A 21,633-nucleotide genomic window follows, 5' to 3' on the forward strand; every position below is an offset into this window, starting at 1 on the left:
CTCAGAATGTGAGGACACATTCTTTCAAGAGGTAATTAAGTTGAAATGAGGTCGTATGCATGGGCCCTAACCCAGTATCAGTATGACTGGTGTCCTTGTAAGGAGACATTAGGACATAGACGCACACAGAGGGAAGACGATGTGAAGAAACAGGGAGAAGACACCCACCTACAGGCCAGGCCAAGGAGAGGGCCCCCAGAAAGAACCAATTCTGCTGACACTTCAATCTCAAACTTCTATCCTCCAAACTTGCAAGAAAATAAAATTCTTTTGTTTAAGTCACCCAGACTCTGCATATTTGTAACAGTAGTCCTAGCAAACTAATACAGGACATATCCAAGAGAAGAGCCAAAGAACACAATGGGATCTGTGAGGTGAAAATAGTTTGGGAAATGGGAAAAGGACTCTAGGAGGGCACATCATAGTCAGGTTCAGAGTTGGCTTCAGGATAAAGTTCATGGTGTGGCAGGTCAGATCGTGATTTGTCATGATGAAGGTAAGAGGACAAAGATCAGGGTCAGTGTTAAGGAGAATTATCAATTATTTCAAGACAGGGTATGGATCATGGCCTGTGTCCAAAGGATGGTTACGATGTAAGGTTCAAGGTTACAAGGGTCAATTAATACAGTGGCAGGATCAGTATGAAGGTGATGTTATTTCAAGGTCAAGTTGAGAAAGGTTAGAATGACTGTCAGTATCAAAGTGAGAATCTAGAGCAGGGTCAAGGTCAGGTTCAAAATGAAAGTAAGATATAATCATGATGATCAGGGTCAGAACCAGAGTCAGATTCAAGGAAAAATTCAAACTCACATTCACCTCAAGGCCAGGGTGTCTCACAATACAGAACGTTTTGGTGTCAGGACAAGAGTCTCAAATGGGCACCTGACTTGCTCAGTCAGAAAAGTGTCCAGACTCTTGATCTTGGACTAATGAGCTTGAACCCCATGATGGGTGTAGAGATTACCAAAAACAAACAAACAAACAAACAAACAAACAAACAAACTTAAAAAAAAAAAAAGAATACTAAGAATTAGGGTCATTTCAAGATCAAGTACAAATTTGGGTAAGATATGGTTAGGGTGGTGGTCTGCATCAGAGTTAAGAGTCTGCTGAAAGGTCTGAATAAAGTGAAGGATAAGGGCCAGGGTCAAAGACATTTTAAGTTCATGGCAGCTCAAAATCAGGGATATCATCAGTGACAGAATCAAGGTCAAATATAAACTTAGGACATGAGATGGCCAGGACAATAATCAGGATGTTTCAGATTTAGGTTGAAGGCATCAGTGTCAGCATTTGGTTCTGTGTCATAAGTTAGGTCAGTTTCAAGGACAAGTTAAAACTGAGAGCAAAATATGGTAAGGATGATGGTTAGGATGAAAACAAGGGTTAGAATTAGGGCCTGGTTCAGGACCACTTTCAAATTCAAGGTCAAATTCGTAGTAATTCCAATTTCAGGGAGAGTTAAAGTCAGGATGATTACAGGTTGAAGATCAAGGTCAAGTTCAAAGAGTGAGCTATAGTCAGAACATTAGTGGATCAGGGTGAGATTCCAGGTTAATTTTATTTATTTATTTATTTATTTATTTATTTATTTTTAATTTATTTTTGGGACAGAGAGAGACATAGCATGAACGGGGGAGGGGCAGAGAGAGAGGGAGACACAGAATCGGAAACAGGCTCCAGGCTCCGAGCCATCAGCCCAGAGCCTGACGCAGGGCTCGAACTCACGGACCGTGAGATCGTGACCTGGCTGAAGTCGGACGCTTAACCGACTGCGCCACCCAGGCGCCCCTCCAGGTTAATTTTAAAGTTAACCCAAGGTCATGTCAAGGGGATCATAGTCAGGATCATTAGTGTAAGAAGGACAAGGTCCGGATCAAGTGGTTCTTGGTTAAAACCAGGGGCTCTGTGAGATGGAGGATGATCAGGGCTGGGACAAGGGTTAACTTCATGGTCATTTCATGATTAAATTCAAGGGTAAGTTCAGCATTGATCTTGGTTAATTAGCATGGCAGCATCAGGCTGAAGGTCAATTTTGAAGTTTAAGTTCATCCCAAAGTTGTAATGAATATTAAATGTGATGTTTAGGGTCAAGCTCAAAATGAAGGTAATTCAAGAGAAACATGATATCCAAAGGGTGAGAGACTGGATCAGGGTTAGGATCGAGGGAAGGTTCTAGCATAAAACCAAGTCCAAGATCACTTTATAGCCAGGGCGGGTCAAGGTTGGGTTCACAGAAAAGGTCCAGTTTGAGGTAAAGAACGGAGTCAACTTATAATCAGGATGAGACATGGTCAGAATCAGGGCAGTATCAGGTCAGGTTCAAAGGGTGAAACATGGTCAGAATGAGTTTCAAGGTCATTTCAAAGCCAGGAAGATCATCAAGGTCATAGTGAAGGTTAAGAGGTTCAGCATCAAGTTCATGTTCAAGATCAGACTGGGGGCAAAATCATGGGTCTTTATTTTTTATTTTTTACATTTTATTTATTTTTGATAGAGACTGAATACAGTGGGGGAGGGGCAGAGAGAGACAGAGAGACAGAGACACAGAATCCAAAGTAGGCTCCAGGCTCTGAGCTGTCAACACAGAGCCCGACATGGGGCTCAAACTCACAAACCATGAGATCATGACCTGAGCCAAAGTTGGATGCTAAACTGACTGAGCCACCCAGGTGCCCCTGTTTATTTTTTTTTAGTTTATTTTTAAGAGAGAGAGAGAGAGAGAGAGAGAGAGAGAGCGCGCGTGTGTGTGTACAAGCAAGGGAGAGGCGGGGGGGGGGGGGGGGGGGGGGGGGAGAGACACAGAATCCGAAGCAAGCTTGAGTCTCTAAGCTGTCAGCACAGAGCCCGACGTGGGGCTCAAACCCATGAACCTTGAGATCATGACCTGAGCTGAAGTCGTACACTTAACCAACTGAGCCACCCAGGCGCCCCCAAATCATGGGTCTTTAGAGTATGTCTGGCTGAGCATCAGGGTCTGGGTCAGGATTAGTGAAACAAATGAAGGAAAACTCAGCAATATAAATTCACGTCAAGAGCCAGGTCTGAGAGTCTGAGCCAATTAAGAGGAGTCTAATTAGTGTAAGCACACTCAGTCTGATTCATTTGATTTATGTTACTCCTAACTGCAAGTTAGTCTAAACCAAGATGGACACAAGAAGTGCGCTCCATGCGTTCATCTCTTTGGCACATTCTTACTGGGAGGTAGAGTGAATTAGCACGAATCTAATTAGTGCTATTGAGAAGCATCATTATTAGTTCAAATGAGCTCGGTCTCAGGCATTCTTCCTAAAGGCAAAACCTCATTACCTAGTTAGTATCAACTAACACGAACATAAGCAATGCAACACACATTCATCTCAAAGGCATATTTTTAATGAGAAGTGGGAGGAATTAGGTTCAATCTGAAGAGGAGTTGGGATAAGAATTCCTGTCAATGTAACAAAATCGGCCTGGGACTCCTTATAGGTTGTTGGAGCAAACCACCAGTAAACCCAGCAATCCACACTCACACTGTGACACACAGTGACTTTGGGTCCAACTAAAGCATACTACTTAAACAAATCTGTGTTAGCGCAACAAACGCATTCCCATTCTTCTCAAAAGTAACATCTCCCTATCAGAGCAAACGGAGATGAGCGTGAGCACAGCAACAGCATCCGTCTCCATTCACGTTCTTACCGGGAGGCAGAGCACATTCAAATGAACCCGAGGAGTGTTACTGAAGACAATCCTAAGTATCAATGAAAACAAACTCCGTCCCACACATCCTCCTCAAAAATAAATCCTTACCGCTTGTTGAAGCAAATCGACTTGTTTGGCTCAAAAGCACATGCTAATGGTGAATCTAAGTGGGAATACGAAAAAAGATACTGTACTAGTGCAGGGTTCAGTGTCAGCCATTCCTTCTTTCTGTAAACGGCCAGGATGGTTATCCGTCTTAGAATAATGGTTGCGATGAGAGGTCAAGGTGAATCTCCACGTCACATTTAAGGTTAGGACCAGAGAACAAGATCGCTGAACAGGAGCCTGGTCTGTAGAGGAGCGCATCACCCAGGGTCCATAACCAGAGAAGATCTAGGCCACGCGGCACCAGCCAAGGTGGAGTTGTAGCTGTGCGCTTCTGAGAATGCTATCTGTAACACACAAATGGAGCCAACAGCAGGCGCGAGGGAAGGAACCAGATGAGGAGCCTGAGACGTGGGAATGTAGAAACGTGTAGCAAAGGAGAATCCAAGAGCTTAGTCAACGGGGGCACTTCTAGAAGCAAAACCTACGCCAACCCTCTGACGTGGCATCTATTCAGTTCCAGCTGGTGACCTAGAATGTTGAACACGGGGCCCCTGCTGCCACATCTTCCTCTCCTGCGAAAGATCAGAAATCCAGAACTATGTGGTATCTAAGTATCAGCAACTATGCCAACCACAACACAGAACAAAAAGAACACAAAGGCTAAGTTATAGTCATACCCACAGGCTGTGCATGGTCCACAGGCAACCAACACTCGGTAGCTGCTCCTCTAAAGGGACAACGTCTTCTCCATTCAGAGTCCCCAGGCCCCATCACTGTGATTTAAAAAAAAACAAACCCCAAAACTAGGGGTAGGTACTGCACAGCTGGATGTGACAAGGCCTTTCTGCCTCAGAGAACCACATGAGCCCAGTTATGGAGGGCTCTTTAGCTTGATAAAGCACTGGCTATGATTAGCTAACATGGTCTCTACCGAGCCAAGGGTCTAGAAGAAGGAAAAAAGACAGGGCAAAGGCAGATGATCTTTGTTCTTGTTACATTTTATTGGCATCACGTTCATCTCTTTACAGAAGAACTTGGCCCACACCCTAGAATGTAGACCTTTGGAAAAGGGGGAAGTGCTCCGTTAAGCAAGCTACAATGCAGGGGCAGATCCTAGGGAGGGGGCAGAACTGCCAGGGTTCCATACCAAAGAAACAGGTTAATTAATAATGGGCAAGACTGGGAGTCGGTGGGGAAAAGGAGAAAAAGGTTTGCTAGCCTAAGGATACCACAACCCTGAAAGGAGCGCCTTCTAGAACAAAGGTAAAATCACTAGGACAGATCTGTTAGGATTTTCCTTTCCCTCTTATCAGTAGGATGCTGATCTATAGGGGATCGAAGTGTGGAAGTGGGGAGGGGAGGAAAAATGAGAATTTTAACTTCTGAAACAACCATTTATCCATTGCACGCACCACTGTATTATGCAAATCAACCTTTTGGAAAATTTAGACACAGAAGGGAACTAGACAGTTTTCCCCCTGGAGAGATGAAAAGCTTTTTGGCTCTTAAGTCTTTGATAAAAGGCGTACATAATTCTTGTGTCTACTGTACAGAATACTGCCTCTAGCTGGATTTCTGAATTCTGAGTTGCTAACACTCTGCAATCCAGACAGGGTTCAACCCTCCATCTTACACGCCTGCATTACAGGACTTAAACACATAATCCAAGAATTTCTTACACTAATTTATACATTTTTAATTGGTTGCATATATTAACATGTACTATAAGATTCTTTTCTAAGAAGCATTACATAATAAATGGATACTGTAAAAAGATCTGATTAGTTAAAAGTAACAAGCATTAACAGATACATACAAAACTCAGCCTTATCAGACTGGGTGTGAGCCTGTAATGAAGCATGGGGCACCAGCCTTCCCAAGTGGTAGCCTTCACAGGAGGGAGGGGTGGGGTGGGGGGGTAAAAAGACCACAAGACCGTTAAAAAAATCAGATAACTAATTAGACACAGATTAACTGTAAACAGTTCTCTCTCCCCAGTGGACAAAAAGAATAAGCTTCCGATGCCGACTCCACACCAGAACGATTTCTACAGCTTGCCTGTCCTGGCTGCCATACGAGGGCTGATGCGGTGGGTGGGCAGACCCCAATGGAGTCATCACAGGCCTGGGCTGGAGTCTGTCTGCTTGTGTCAGGTGTAGGTATAGGGGTGTGTGTGTGTGTGTGTGTGTGTGTGTGTGTGTGTGTGTGTGTGTGTAAGGGTGAGTATGTTTGCTGGGGTTTCTTTTGGCAGCTGGATTTGAGAGATGACTTTATGTTTTGTTTGGAAGAGGAGAGGGGGCTTGTGTTGGAAGGCCTAAGTGTGTTCTTTGTTTGTGAAGGACTCTGTGCTCTGCTCTCACTGCCCCTTCAGCAACTGCAGCTTTCCGCCGAGGCCTTGGCCCGGTCGTTCTTGTCCAGTTTGATGGGTTCGGGGAATTCGTTGTACAGCTCCACCTCTGTTTCCTGGGCAGGGAGAGAGAGAAAGGCCTGTTACTCAGGGTATGGGGAGTTTCTGAGCTCAGCTCTGGCCCTCTTCCACTGGGCACAGTGGGCAGGGGCCAGGGGCCAGACCTGGCAGTGAACGGAGGGCTCTGGTGGAAGGCATTCAACCCTCTAGGCCCAAACGGGGGGAAGACAGGTTTTGCAATAACTCTGGGACAAGGTGAAGAGAGAAATTCAGCAGGAAGGGCAGCAATCGACACTGAGCACTCAGGACAGAGCTGACTCATGCTCTCCATCATAATCGAAATCTGGTGGCTTGGGGACCACAGCCAGCTCACAGATGCTTTGAGTGGTCCGTATCATATCATTGCCAACACTTCAGAAGTCAGACTTCAGCATGGGCTGGATCCTGGCAGCTCTTAGCCCTTCCACAAGGCAGGAAGGGGCTGGGGCTGGAGTGCTGGCTGCCCTCTCAGTCCCAAAACATTCCCCTAGGCCCCTATTTGACATTCATTTTTCTGGACTTACGGTCTATTTTCTTTTTCTTCCAAAGTTAAGAGGGTTTTTGTCTCTAAGTGCTGCGTGCTCAGAAACCAGCTATGGATGAATTTTATCACCAACTGTGGTTGCGAGGTCACAGCAGATGGACTGTGGTCAGTTTAGTGTGACTTTCTGCTGAATTAACAAGTATCCAGTGAGGAGCAGTTTTCTACTTCCTGGTGTAGGAAAATAATCTGTCACTTAAACACTGAGCACCTATGTGCCAGCAACTGTTCTAGGATATGGAGATGAAGCAAGCAATGTTTCTAGTCGCTAAAAGTTGTCTAGGGAATGAGGGCCTGGGTGGCTCAGTCAGTCAAGCGTCTGACTTCTGCTCAGGTCATGATCTCACAGTTCGTGGTTTTGAGCCCCCTGTCAGGCTCTGAGCTGATAGTGTGGTGCTGACTTTGGATTCTGTCTTCCTCTCTCTCTGTCCCTCCCCCACTCACGCTCTCTCTCAAAAATCAACACGGAAAAAAATTTAAAACAAAGTTTTCTAGGGAAAATTATACTATTCACAATAGCTATAAAAGTAAAAACCCCCAAGAATTCACATTAAAAAAAGTAAAAGGTCTACCGAGGGATACAGAGTATACAATTCAGTGGTTTTTTAGTGTATTCACAAAGTTGGGCAACCATCACCACTAATTCCAGAACATTTTCTTCACCCCATAAGGAAACCCTGCACTCATTAGCAGTCATTCCCCATCCCCATCAGACACCCCTAAGCCTTGGCAACCACTCATCTGCATTTTTTATTTTTTTTATTTTTTAATGTTTTATTTATTTTTGAGAGAGAGAGAGAGACAAACAGAGTATGAGCTGGGCAGGGGCAGAGAGAGAGGAGACAGAATCCGACGCGGGGCTCGAACTCGTGAACCACGAGATCATGACCTGAGCCGAAGTCGGATGCCCAACTGACTGAGCCACCAAGTTGCCCCTACATTTTTTTTTTTTAAATATATTTATTTTTGAGAGAAAGCATGAGCGGGAGAGGGGCAGAGATGCGGGGATAGAGGATCTGAAGCAGGATCTGCGCTGATAGCAGTGACCCCGATGTGGGGCTCAAACCCACAAACCGTGAGATCATGACCTGAGCTGAAGTCGGATGCTAAACTGACTAAGCCACCCATGTGCCCCCATCTACTTTGTCTTAATAGATCCGCCTATTTTGGACACTTCACTTGATGGACATTTGTTTGTTTCTGCTTTTTGGCTACTATGGCTATTTTGGATGGACATGTTTTCACTCTTCCTGAGTATATACGTAGGAGTGGAGTCAAATGGTAACTCTTGGGGTGCCTGGGTGGCTCAGTCGGTTAAGTGTCTGACTCTTGATTTCGGCTCAGGTCATGATCTCATGGTTCGTTGAGTTTGAGCCCCGTACTGGGCTCCATGCTGACAGTGCAGAGCCTACCTGGGATTCTTTCTTTGCCCCTCCCCTGCTTGCCCACTCTCTCTCTTAAAAATAGACAGACTTAAAAAAAAAAAAAAAAGATAACTCTTTATGTGTAACTTTTTTGAAGAACTGCCAGACTGTTTTCCATACTGGCTGCACTATTTCACATTCCCACCAGGAGTGTATTTAATATGAAAGACAAAGGATCTGAAAAATGATATGGTTTTATTGAAGGATATCACACAAGACCTAAAATAATAGCTGTTATGGACTGCATCTTTGTGTCTCCCCCAAATTCCTACATTGAAATCCTAATCCCCAGTGTGCTAGTATTAGGAATAAGAAATGAAGGTTAAATGAGGCCATAAGGCTGGGGCCCTGATCGGACAGGATTAGTGTGTCCTTGAAGGAAGGGACACCAGAGAGAGGGGGCTCTTGCTTGCTCTAGGTCTTGCTGTCTGTGATCACGTAGGAAAAGCCATGCACCCGAGAACACAGCAGTCAGCAAGTGGGGGAGAGAGTCCTTAGCAGAAAGTGAATTTGCTGGCACGGTGATTACAAACCTCTGGCTTCCAGAACCAAGAGAAGATAAAAGCCTGCTGTTTTGCCACCTGGTCTATAGTATTTTGTTATGGCATCCAGAGCATACTAATAAGATAGCTGTAATGCGCAATCCCAGTCAGAATCTCAATAAAGTTTTCTACTTGGGTGCCGGGAGCGGGGGGGAGAAAAAAAGTGGAACTATAATAAAATTCTCAGCCTAAATGGAAAATGCACCAACATGGCCAAGGGAAAAAAAAAAAAAAGGACTGGGGGGGGTGGGGGAGTGGGGGGAGACTTGCCTTATCAGAGGTCAGATACACTATAAAGGCAGTCAAATCAAGACGGTCCAATGCACAATTGCCAAATGGACTGGAGAGACCCGAAATAGATCCCAGTATACATGAACATTCACCTACATAAAGGTAATGCTTCAATCCACTGGGGAAAGTGGTTTTTTAACAATTTGCAACTCATGTTGGAAATAATTGGCTATCCCTCTTAAAGAGAAAGGTGAGACTCTATTTCCGCCTATAAGCCTAGATGAATTCCAGTTGAATCAGACAACACATAAGCTAGATATAGAAAACCTAGAAATTTAAAATGACATACCTGTCTTAAAAAATTACTCTTTTCCTATGGCCCAGGGATAAAGCATAATTGGAAAAGTCACATGTGATGCAGGTAAAGTTAATTCCTGTTCACAGAGTGCTCACAATCAGCGACAGGTGCCCAGGCCCCAGTGCCGCACAGCGGTGGCCTACAGGACAGGGAACCCCGAGACCGGCGGCACAGCAGCAGACCTACAGATGGTGCCGACTGCTCGCTGGTCAGCAGGTAAGAGAAAGGGCTGAAGCACTGCTGCCTTTGAGGAAAACGTTCTGGCAGCATCTTTTACTATTAATTATTTTTTAGAGTTTGAGAGAGAGCGAGAGAGCACGCACGTGCAAGCAGGGAAGGGGCAGAGAGAATCCCAAGCAGGCCTCCTGCTATCAGCTTAGAGCCCGATGCGGGGCTCGAACTCACAAACCGTGAGATCATGACCTGACCCGAAACCAGGAATCAGACACTTAACCAACTGAGCCACCCAGGTGTCCCTGGCACCATCTTTTAAAAGCACACATACCTTTCAATCTAACAATCTTACTCCTGAGAGGCTAGCATGTAGGAACAAAAAAGCATTATAATAAGGCTACAGAGACAGCAATATTCAGAGAGAAAAACTGACAGTGATGCCAGTCAACAGGGAACTGGTTGAAGGCAACTCCCCATACCTGTTTAGATTCGCATGCAAGTATCAGGAACATTAGGGAAAACATAGCAGGCTATTATTGATCTAGGTGCGAAGGTGGGTTAGAGGAAGCGGAAGAGAGGGAGGCCTAGGCCTCAGGCCTGCACCCTGTTATCCACGTTTCTCAACAGGGGCTATCCTGGCATTCTGGGTCAATCAATTCTTCGTCAGGCAAGACCGTCCCCTTTCATCATGGAACCCTCAGTGCAGCCTCCAGTTGTTCCAGAATGGGAACAACCCATTCCAGTTACCTCCCTGCCCACAGGTCCAGATGCCCCATCCTGCTGAGAACTGCTGCATTCTAGAAACCTGGTTTCCAGGAGCTGGCAGAACCTGCCTTGCCCCTCACAGCCACCACGTGCTTCCTCAAATGTTCTCTGCACCCTCTGGCAGGCGCCTCACCTCTGACACTCACTCCCCCCCTAAGTCTGACTATTACAGATGACGGACGATGCCTCATGATGTCCCTTAACTCACTGGCCCTAACGGAGCCACTCAATCAAAAGAGTCTTCAACTCCCACATGCCAACAACAAGAAGTAACTGTTTGCTTTCTGGAAACAGCTGAGTAAACAACATTAAGAAAGAAATTCTCATTCAAGGAATACATTTCCTCGAGTTTCTGGGTAAGCTTTCCTTCTGGTGATCAAATATAACCATTTATGAGGATGACAGGAGTGACCCCATCTCATTCAATCTTAACCATCCTGCAAGCAAGTATTCTCTTTTTGTGAGGGGATGGAAGTTCAGAGATGAAACACACACACACACACACACACACATCACCACCACCACCACCACCACCACTAAATTTAGTGATGCGTAGCAAACCTGGGATTTGAATTCCAATTGATGCTCTCCTCCAATGGAAGGAGCAATGTGGCCAGGGGCCTCCTAGCGGTCTGATCTCCTAACAGCATGCGGGAGAATAAGCACATACCTGTAAGGGTGGCCCTCAGCCTGTCTTCACTGCCCCTGTCCTATAGAGGTGGAATTTCTGGGAGATTTAGCAAAATGCCTCATTACCTTCCCAGATAAACACATGGGGTTTTCTGGCTACACGGACAAAAGAGCTAGGAAAGAAGATTACGGACAAGGAAGCCAGGCAGGGGCTGGGTTGATGGTCAGTCAGCAGAGGGAGCCAGATAGCTGCTGGAGACCCACCTGTTTAAGTGCATTCCGTGCAATCGTCTGGAACGCCTGCTCCACGTTGATGGCCTCCTTGGCACTGGTCTCGAAGTAGGGAATGTTGTTTTTGCTGTAGCACCAGGCCTGTGCCCGCTTTGTGGCCACCTGGAAGAGGAAGCAGGGTGTATGTGTGCTCCTAATCTAGCACGGCCTCAACCTTCTCTAGAAGGATCATGGTCCCTAGTCTATAGGTAGCACAGGCGAGGGAGCAGACCTGGGGGGTGAGGGTGTGCAGGGACACAGCTGCAGACCTGTCCAAGGTCACCCTGCTGGCTCTGCATAACACAGCTAGACCTCAAACCCAAAGCCCATTCTATAATCCATAGTTTCTGACCCTTAGCTACACTTAAAAGGAGTAAGCAGCCAGCCCAAGAAGTACTGAATCATTTCTCCTAGGACCTCAGAGGTCCCAGCCCAGGAAATGCCTGGCAGCTTGGTCTCTAAGGTTCACTGTCCCTTACCCATTACTGCTCATATTAAACCACTTGTGTCACAACCTTGTGTCACAGAATCCTGCTGCTCTCACCAGCACCCCTACCCTCTCCTACCCCAATTCCTTCCCTGAGCCTTAGCCTATTTTCAGGCATGAGGGGACTGTCACTTAGAAAAGGGAGAAAATGAGATCAATGGCCAGAAATAAACCTAGTTATAATTAAGAGTCTATGTTCCCAAGAGAAATGCTATTTGAAAGTGAACCAGAGCAATTTTACTCAAAGCCCAAAGCGCAATCTTTTGCACACATGGAGATCCAGGCAGGCCTCCGAGGTGCAGGAGAGCAGAATTACAAAATCTAATCCCTTCCTTTCAAGTGCAGAAGAAGAACTGAGGCTCAGAAGGCAAAGGCAATGGTCCAAAGTCACAGCCGGTCAGGGGCAGCGTGGGGATTTAAACCAGGTCTCCTGAGCCCTGGTCCTCAAAGGCAGCTGGCCAAAAGGTAGTTCACATTCCCACATATACCTTTCTAGAGCCATTCTGAGCGTAGCAAAGAACCCTCCAAACCACAAGGCACCGTGGAAGCCAGTGCCTCTCACAGGAGGGGAAAATAACAACGGGCCCATAGAAAGCCACCATTTTCCAAGCTCTTCCTGGGTGCCAGGCTTTCAGGTGCAGCGTCACCTGATCCCAGAGTATTCTTGTTATAGGAGTCAACGTTCAGACTCCAAGAAGTATTTCCAAATTAAAAGTGCATGAGCCAGGCTTTAAATGCAAGTCTGCTTTTAAATCCAAAAGACCAAAATGCAGACTGCAACCCAGCCTCAAGTCCAATTATTTCATGGAGACCAAAAGTGATGGACTTGCTACTTTGCTGGCATAATCTCAAAGGGAAAACCACTGCAGACTTTCACTGTCCCTGTGCTGCCACAGAGAAAGCAAAACTGGTATGCCATTACTCGGTTAGGAAGCAAGGCTTTATTCCAAGGGCTGGATGGGTAACTAGTGATCTCTCCCCTCTCCCCCAGTATGGGACTGGGACACACACACACACACACACACACACACACACACACACACAGATACTGGGTATTGGTCCTTAAGGCACGTGGCTTTTTACTAATCAAAACTAAAAACAGTAGCCATCTGAAACTTAGCTGCTACTTTTAAAAGAAGGCCCAGCAGCCACGACCTAAATGAGGGTAGATTCGTAAGCCTCCACATTTTCGACTGTCACTACCTTTGGCACTTACTTGTCTGTTTTCGAGGTCAATCTTGTTTCCCAACACCACGAAGGGGAAGTTTTCAGGATCCCGGGGACTGGCCTGGATGAGAAACTCATCTCTCCAGCTATCAAGGGTTTTGAATGTGTTGGGGGCAGTGACGTCAAATACCAGAACGCAGCAGTCTGCGCCTCTGTAGAAGGCCACACCAAGGGACTGGAACCGTTCCTGTCCTGCTGTGTCCCAGATCTGCGAGAGAGAAAACATTATTCCTTGGGGAACACGGCTGTAGGAGTGGGGGACACCAGAGGAAATGAGCTGGATCATGGAGACACTCAGAGACAAGTGACTTCAGAACCAGAGTATCCAGAAGAGCCCTGACAGACAGCATGTGTGAGTGCATGTGTCTGTGAGGGGTGACACTGAGTCCGAACTCTGTTAGAAAATGTCTTTACCTTGATCCAGGTGGTAGTCACACGAACAGATATTTATGTGAAATTCATGATGTAACCTTAAGGTTTATGTACTCTGGGGACTTTTTGGGGGTGACAGAATTACAGGGAGGTGATTACTCACTGAATTGTATATTTAAATTTACACATTTTACTGTCTATCAAGCTTACCTTAAAAAAATCAGCATGTTTTATTTATATTATAACTCACTTAAAAACAAAAAAAGCAAACAAAAACCCCTGACAGAGAGAGATGAAGGGAAAGACAGACAACAAGAACATACTCTAGAATATAGGTGAAAGCCGGCTTTCAGTCTGAACACCATGTACTACTGACCAGCTCAAAGAACTTCACGCCGTTCATTGCCTTGCTAGGTTTGAGAGCGAAGATGGATTCCCTCACTGCCCTAGATTCCTAACAAGGCCACCCTGATCAGCCTGGAGAGATGACAGGTGTTATGAGAAATGGTCCCACATCCCCCAGCCAGTCACCAGGTTTAAGAAAGTGGCTGGGTCAGAAGCAGCATACTATTACCTCCAGCTGACACGGGTCTCCCTCCCACTACTGGATTCACTGTCGGCAGGGAACCCGCTCAGCTTCAGAACACAAGAACTTGGACCATCCTTACAACCCAGATACATACCAACTTTACGTCCACATCACCGGCCAACCACCCCAAAGGCCCAGGGTTTGAACCCAAATGGGGTGTGGATTGGACTACTATGGTTTTATCTCCAGAACCAGATTCTGCAGAAAGATGGTTGAGCTCCTCTGTGAAGCCCTTCTCAGGCAGCCAGTCCTGCCTCACTCCAGGTGATCTGGAACACCTGGGCAACACGTCAAGTGTCCCTAGGCCATACAAAGATTGAGCTCCCAGTTCAGGTAAGAAGAGCACCATACAAGACGAGGGTAGGATGCCTGGTTAGGATGACTTAGGTGCGAGGCCGAAGGGCAGCAGAAACAAACCTAAAGCCTATTAGTCTAACTGCCTCTCATCAGAGTTGGAGGACTAAATGCTGCCCCACCCCCAAGACAACAAGCTAAGTACACACATGTAGACATGATGTGATCTCTAGCGTCACTGGATCCCCAGCAGAGGGGCTGTTGGTGAGGTCTGATTTTGTGCTTTTCGGGTTTCCCGACATCCTACACTGAATGTGCGTCTCTGAGTGAAAAAATGAACCCTTTCTCGTAAGAGAGAGACTGGGACGAAGGGGGACTCGAGAGCTTGGTCACACAATAAGGAAAGTAGAAACAGACAACTATTCCTATAAAGAGAAAATAAGAAAACAAGATTTAAAACCAGAATTTAAATCTAGGCTTGTACCAAAAAAAAAAAAAAAAAAAAAATTCCGTTAGAGAAGTAAGTAACATTGTTCTTATGTAAACATCTGGGTAAGTAAAGCCAAAAGAGCCCTCCAAACACTTGGCACACACCGCCCCACGAGACCATTACTCTAGGTGTCCGTGCTGTGGGGTTTTATGTAGCTGAAATCCTCCCCCACACGTCACTCCTCTCTGCCCTGTGAAACACTGCAGCACTTTCTCTGACAGCGACTCACACCTTTATGGATGCCCAACAAACTCAGCAAACAACTTCATTCTTGTTAAAAAAAGCAAAACAAAAAAAAACACCCCGGCTGCCAATTTTCTGTACTTGTAACTCAGTAATGAATGCTAACATACAGAGCCTCTTCTGTATTTCAGGTGCTTGTTTAGGACAGAATCCCAACAGGAGAATTACATAAGAACTCTACCACTTTTGGGTGGAACCAAATGGGTATTTGGAACTCAAATACACAGAGAAGGCAAAGTAAGGGGTTGTTAAAGAGAAAAGCTGAAAAGCTGGGCAGTTATTCTTAGCAACTTTCAAAAATTAATTTATCTTCAAACCTAGAAAAATATAGTCCTATAACTGTGGTCTTTAAAACTTTTTAGTATTTTAACTGAAATATTTTGTTTTCTACATTCAAAACACACCCATATAACTACCTGCTACTCGAATGTGACAAATATTAACACTGACACCTTCATGTCAGTTTTTTTACTATTTTTTTATTGTCTAGTTTTATTTAAATTTTAGTCATTTAAAAAATTATTTATTTTTTCAAAGTTTATTTATTGATTTTGGGGGGGGGAGAGAGAGAGAGAGAGAAAGAGAGAGAGAGAGAGAGCAGAGGAGGGGGGGAGAGAGGGAGGGAGGGAGAGAGAGAGAGAGGGAGAGAGAGAGAGAGGGAGGGAGGGAGAGGGAGAGGGAGAGGGAGAGAGAGAGAGAGAGAGAGAGAATCCAAAGCAGGCTTTGCACCACCATCAGTGCAGAGCCCAACATGGGGCTCAAACTCATGAACCTCGAAATCATGACCTGAGCTGAAATCAAGAGTCAGATGTTTAAACTGAGCCACCCAGCCCCCTACCCCATCCCCCTTTTTAAAAGGAAACAGAGTTAACCCTTCCTCACAGCATTCCCTTTCCTCCCTCCCCAGAAGTAAATGGTTCCTGAAGAACTTTTTAGACAAATGGTATTATCCTATACATCTTTTTTTGCAATTTGCTTTTTTTTCCCCTTTTCCAAAAGTTAATGGTTATATAGCATTCCACTTTCTTAATATACATCCTTTATTCCCTGGTCATCTGAGCTGTTTGCAGTTTTTCAAAAAAGCTGCAATGAGCATTTTTCCTAGGCTTCTCTTCTTGTGCCCAGAGGTAAATTTCTCTAGGCTACCTGCCTAGACAGAGAATTGTGCATGTTCAACAATGGAAAGCAAAATGGTAGTCTCTATTAAGAAGAGCTAATATCCCACCAACAGCTTGAGAATATTCTGCTTCCCTATATTCCTGCCCAAACTTGATTTTGTCAGCCTTTTTTTCCATGTCTGCACATTCAAAAAAAAATTTATTTGGAGAGAAAGCCACATGTACACGCATGCAAGCAGGGAAGAACAGAGAGGGAGAGTGACAGAATCTCAAGCAGGCTCTGCAAACCCACAAACTGAGAGATCATGACCTGAGCTGAAACCAAGGGTCGGACGCTTAACTGAACGAGCCACCCAGGTGTCCCTTCACGTGTACATATTTATAGTAACACACTTTATTAACTTAAAATTTTTAAAAATGTTTATTTTTGAGAGACAGACAGACAGACACACAATGTGGGCAAGGGACAGAGGAAAACAGAGGATCTGAAGTAGGCTCTATACTGACACCAGCGAGCCTGATGCAGGGCTCAAAGTCACCAACTGTGAGATTATGACCTGAGCTGAAGTCAGACACTCAACTGACTCGAGTCTGGGTCACCCCATGCTTTAACTTTAAATTACAATGTAACAAATTACTGTTAAAATACAATAAAGAGTATCTGGGTAGTACATCTGAATCACTTTAAAGAACTCTATCTACATCAGGAGAGATCTGTATAAAATGAGGAATATATTAGAATTAAAAGGCTATCTAGTTTGCATTTTTCTTAAAATGTATATAAACTCTCACTTGCAACTCAGTGACTTTAATAATAAGTCATGTCTGAATATGTATTTTCTACATGATGGACTCCTTGTTTAAAATGTTATGGTAAAGGGGCTCCTGGGTGGCTCTGTCGGTTAAACATCCAACTCTTGGTTTCAGCCCAGGTCATGATCTCACAGTTTGCGAGCAAGTCCCAAAGCACTGTGTAGGACTCTGAGCTGACAGCATGGAGCCTGCTGAGGATTCTCTCTCCCTGTCCCCCTCTCGTGTTCTCTCTCACTCAAAAATGAATAAGTTAAAAAAAAAAAAGTTACAGTATGACATTCTTTTAGTCCTATGGACGGTAAACAGAATATCTGTTACTGTTTACCATTAACAATTTCAATTATTATTATTTTTTAATGTTTTTATTTATTTTTGAGACAAAGAGAGACCAAGCATGAACAGGGGAGGGGAAGAGAGAGAGGGAGACACAGAATCCGAAGCAGGCTCCAGGCTCTGAGCTGTCAGCACAGAGCCCGACGCGGGGCTCGAACTCACAGACCGCGAGATCATGACCTGAGCTGAAGTCGGACGCTTAACCAACTGAGCCACCCAGGCGCCCCATTTTTTTTTAATTATTTTTTTAATGTTTTAATTTATACCATTAACAATTTCAGATAATACTTTATATTGAAATAAGACACTTTTCTTCCCATCTCCATGATTTACTTATTTTATAACCAGAAGTTTGTTCCTTCACCTTGACCTGTTTCTCCCATTTCCCACCCTCCCTCCCCTCTGGTGGCCACCGGTTCATTCTGTGTATTTATGAGTCTGTTTTTGTTTATTCATTTGTTTTTTTCAGATTCCACAGACAAGTGAAATATGGTATTTGTCTTTGATTTATTTCACTTAGCATAGGCCCATCCATGGTGTTGCAAATGGCAAGATCTCATTCCTTTTTTATTGCGAGTAACATTCCATTGTATGTATACGCGTCTTGTCTATTCATTCATCTGTGGATGGACACTTGGGCTGCTTCCATATGAAATAAAACACTCACTGAATATTATAATTTTACTTCAAATCTAATTTTAGTTCCAGAGAAGGCAGTACTATCTTAAAGGCTTGGACAAGGTTTTCTTTTTCTCTTACTCCAGGAAGATCACTTAACAGCAAACACTTGAGGGTTTTACTTAAGTGATGCAGAGAAATGATGCCTTTGTCTGTGATAGCCCCACACAGAATTGTTTCCATTTCCAACACACTTTGTTGTAAATTTTTAAGTTTACAAAGTCTCAACAGTGATCCTCAATATCATGACACGTGCATGACCTTATCTTTCTAGCATGCTGTTAGTGCTCCGTGGGACCAAACCCGATGCTCAGGATTTAAGAGCCGGTGCATCAACTGCCTGAATCCTGTCTGTCTAGGGAGCCTGCTGAGAGGTCGTTACAGTCCTTCTGTCAACTCTCCTGGCCACGGCAGCGCACCACGGCCCCACCGCACAGTAGCCACATGGATGCTGTCCCTTCAGGGTTGACATCCACTTTATTCAACCAGGCCCAGAAGTATCTGGAGTCACAGGACCACGGGAGTTTCTTTAAGCCACACAACTGCTGGAAAGTTTTTCCCGAAGGCATCATTTGATAGCGTCGGAGAAGCGGAGGGTGTAAGGAAGAGGAGGTGTTCCCTGCACCTACAGTGGTCCAGCCTGCCCTGTCACCTTTTTAAATTTGCAGTTCCCTGCAGTTAAGCCATTGGAATTAAAGGCTTCTTCTCATAAGCCTGCTGATGTCTTTTGTCCAGTTATCCAGTGGGTTGTCTGTTGACTGGATACTATGATGCATTATTAACATCTTCTTCTGGTCTGTGGTTTGTTTTTGTCATTAGGGAGTCTTATTATTCAAATGTTTACTTTTTTTTTTTCCTTTCTTTCTTTTTAAAAATATGGAACGCTTCACGAATTTGCGTGTCATCCTTGCGCAGGGGCCATGCTAATCTTCTCTGTATCGTTCCAATTTTAGTATACGTGCTGCCGAAGCGAGCACTCAAACGTTTACTTTAATGTAGTTTACTGTCAATCCTTTAGGATTTTCTCTTTCTCTATTTTAAACACCAAAGGTTAAAAAAATTTTTTTTTACTTTTAAAGTTTTCATTTTGTATCTTTTTCATTCAGGTCTTGAACCCTCCCTCTTGGTTACTCCTCCTCATTTAAAGGGAAAACCACTGGCCCGTCCCATTTACTGTGTAACTCCACTTTGCTAGTCTTCTGGAAGCCACCTCTCTACTCAGTGTCCAGCTGGGGGTGGCTTGTTTGTGTGCTCTCTGTTCCCTTGATCTGTCTCTGACAATATCACAGTTTAAATTGCTATGGATTCAGAGTAAGTTACCTTTAAATTTTTCATGCATACTTGATTCCATCTAATGTTTACTACTGACTGATTTCTAGCTTCTTCCTGAACCATGTAAGGAATTTAAAAAACCCACAGCAGTCACTAATCTTCCTCCACACATTAAATTACAGAGGTCCAATCCTGGTTTTCTATGATAGTTTAGAAGTTACATACTCTTACTATTATGGTCATAATTCTAACAATAAATACATGTATACAATTAAAGTTGACCTCAATTTATCTTCCTAACCTTTCCAAATGAAATCACTTTTCTTCTGTCTGAAGTACATCTTTTAGAATTTTCACCGTGGAACTCAAGGATATATGCTTTCATTCTTAGTATTTTTAGTAGAGACAGAATACTGTGGTCAAGGTTTCTTTCAGAATATATTCCACTGCCTGGTGATCTCCACAGTTACTGTTTGGAGTCAACAGCCTCATTTCTGCTCCTTTTCAAGATCATCTTTTTTCTCTGGATGATTTCAAGTTTGTCTTTTTTTTTTTTTTGGAGAGAGAGAACGACCAAGTGCACGCAGGGGAGGGGGGCAGGAGAGGGAGGGAGAGAATCCTAGCAGGCTCCATGCTCAGCATGAAGCCCAACGTGGGGCTCGATTTCACAACGGTGAGATCATGATCTGAGCCAAAATCTAGAGCCACCCAGGCGCCCCTGTCTTTTTTTTTTTTTGTAATTTCATTATGAGATTCATCGAGATTTCTTTTTTATTTATCCATCTTGGGAGTTTGAGCTTCCTCAATCTGTGGATTGGTGCCACATCAGTTCTAGCAAATTCGCAGCAAATATTATCTTTGATCTTTGTTTTGAGATTGATTAAAAGGAAGTCTGACCTATCTATTGAATCCTGTTTGTACCTCTCCTACCATTCTTCATTTCAGCTCTCTTCTAGCATACTGATCTGTTGCTAAAAACATTCTCGGATTTCCACCTTTTGGTTATTGTATTTTCTTTTTATAAATTCTATTAACTTACACACTTGTTTAGTTTCTTCTCTCCAGATATCTAAGATTGTCTTATTTCTCTGAAATATAAAAACCACTCTGAAAGATCAGGGAACTTTCCATTGGTTCTTGTCTTGTTTTCTTATTCGGATCATCTTATTGCATGTTGCTAAAAGCCCGTGAAAAATATGTGAGGATTCTTCAAGATCTACCTTGATGATGCCTTTGTCCAGAGATGATGACTCTCATTTACTTCTAGTCTTTCAAGCTGCCTGCAACAGCATGAGGGCCAGCTGTGCCTTTCAACCTTTCAGGAACACGTTCTCTGGGGCACCTCGGTGGCTCAGTCGATTAAGTGTCTGACTTCAGCTGAAGTCATGATCTCATCGTTCATGAGTTTGAGCCCCGCACTGGGCTCTGTGCTGACAGCTCAGAGCCTGGAACCTGCTTCGGATTCTGTGTCTCCCTCTCTCTGCCCCCCCCCCCCACCCCACCCCTGCTCGCACTCTCTCAAAAATATTTAAAAAAAAAAAAGGAACACGTTCTCTTTCCCACTGTTTCCAGACTCCAGTGACCAGTGGTTCTTCAGATGGTGTTCACTCCAGTAGTGCAGCAGTATAGGGTGCAAGCTTAGTAGGGTATGTGGGCTCTATTATAATGGCCCCAAAGCCAGGAGGACCTGGGGTCTGACTTCTGAATCAGCCCACATCGCCGTCAAAACCACAGCTTGGTCCTATAGCTCTGTTTCTCCTAGGTACAGGATGCAGCTTTTAGTCTGACTGGTACACATGTGGAATCCTCAGGTGCTACTTTACTCTAGTACCCTGAAGCTATTCTGTTCCTTTCTGCCTTCTATGGTCTCCTCTAACTGTTGTTAAGTAATCAGTCTCTTCTCTTCAGAGACAGATTTTGCTTGTTGGTGTTCTGCAGTTTTGAGTTTCCCAGGTAATTTGCTCACTTCTTACAGCTTACTGTTTTCTTCAGGTGTCTTTAACCTGCAGTTTAACTGTTCGTTTGTCTTATTTCAATGACCATCTTTTCACTTCTTGAAGTTCTACGTTTTCCATATCCTCATTTTTTATAGTGTCCTTTTTCTCTATGGTTTCTATTCCCTTTCTAAAAATCTCTAGTCGTTGGGAACATCTTTTGTGGTACGTTATTTCCTCATGTGGCTATGAGCTCACCTTCCGTTCTGAGGTTGCAAGTCTTCCTATAAAATGGTCTCGACTCTGCTTGTGTCAAGAGTGGCAGGGGTTTATAGGTTTATGTCAAATTCTTTAACATTTCTGTACCATGTAGAGTATAAGCTCAGAACCCACACATGAGCATAGTGGGACTGAGCGTCTCCAACAAGAAGGGAAAGAGGCAAAAGCCCCAAGCTTTTACTTCATGCAGAGCTCTGCCACTTCACTGGATTAAGGCATTTGTTCCTGTTTTCACATCTTTCCAAGGTCCCATGTGAGTGGGAGTCTCTCTCCCTCCCTCTCTCTCTCCAAGGGGATTCCTAGTTCCAGCTCTTCCACCTTTTGTAGTCAC

General features: G+C 44.4%; 1 protein-coding gene, 1 long non-coding RNA gene, 1 other non-coding gene and 1 pseudogene across 3 annotated transcripts in view; 1 reads left to right on the forward strand and 3 right to left on the reverse strand.

Annotated features, from left to right (window-relative positions):
* Positions 1 to 1,476: 1,476 nt before the first annotated feature.
* Positions 1,477 to 5,566, forward strand: LOC125929692 (uncharacterized). The gene is made up of 2 exons (XR_007459938.1): positions 1,477 to 1,553; positions 1,798 to 5,566. It is a non-coding gene; the product is annotated as an uncharacterized LOC125929692 (long non-coding RNA).
* RAB7A (RAB7A, member RAS oncogene family) overlaps positions 4,772 to 21,633 on the reverse strand; it is a 71,175-nt gene continuing 54,313 nt past the window's right edge. The window contains exons 4-6 of the mRNA XM_049641105.1: positions 12,877 to 13,095; positions 11,168 to 11,296; positions 4,772 to 6,255 (exon numbers count right to left, since the gene is read on the reverse strand). Coding sequence (XP_049497062.1) covers positions 6,160 to 6,255; positions 11,168 to 11,296; positions 12,877 to 13,095 — 444 coding nt within the window. The 3' untranslated portion in view covers positions 4,772 to 6,159. The remainder of the gene's footprint in view (positions 6,256 to 11,167; positions 11,297 to 12,876; positions 13,096 to 21,633) is intronic.
* LOC125929691 (ATP synthase subunit s, mitochondrial-like) lies at positions 15,527 to 20,576 on the reverse strand (annotated as a pseudogene).
* Positions 18,688 to 18,794, reverse strand: LOC125931209 (U6 spliceosomal RNA). Its single transcript, XR_007460438.1, has one exon. It is a non-coding gene; the product is annotated as a U6 spliceosomal RNA (small nuclear RNA).

Source organism: Panthera uncia, chromosome A2 (genome assembly GCF_023721935.1).
Source record: "Panthera uncia isolate 11264 chromosome A2, Puncia_PCG_1.0, whole genome shotgun sequence".
Taxonomy (NCBI): domain Eukaryota; kingdom Metazoa; phylum Chordata; class Mammalia; order Carnivora; family Felidae; genus Panthera; species Panthera uncia.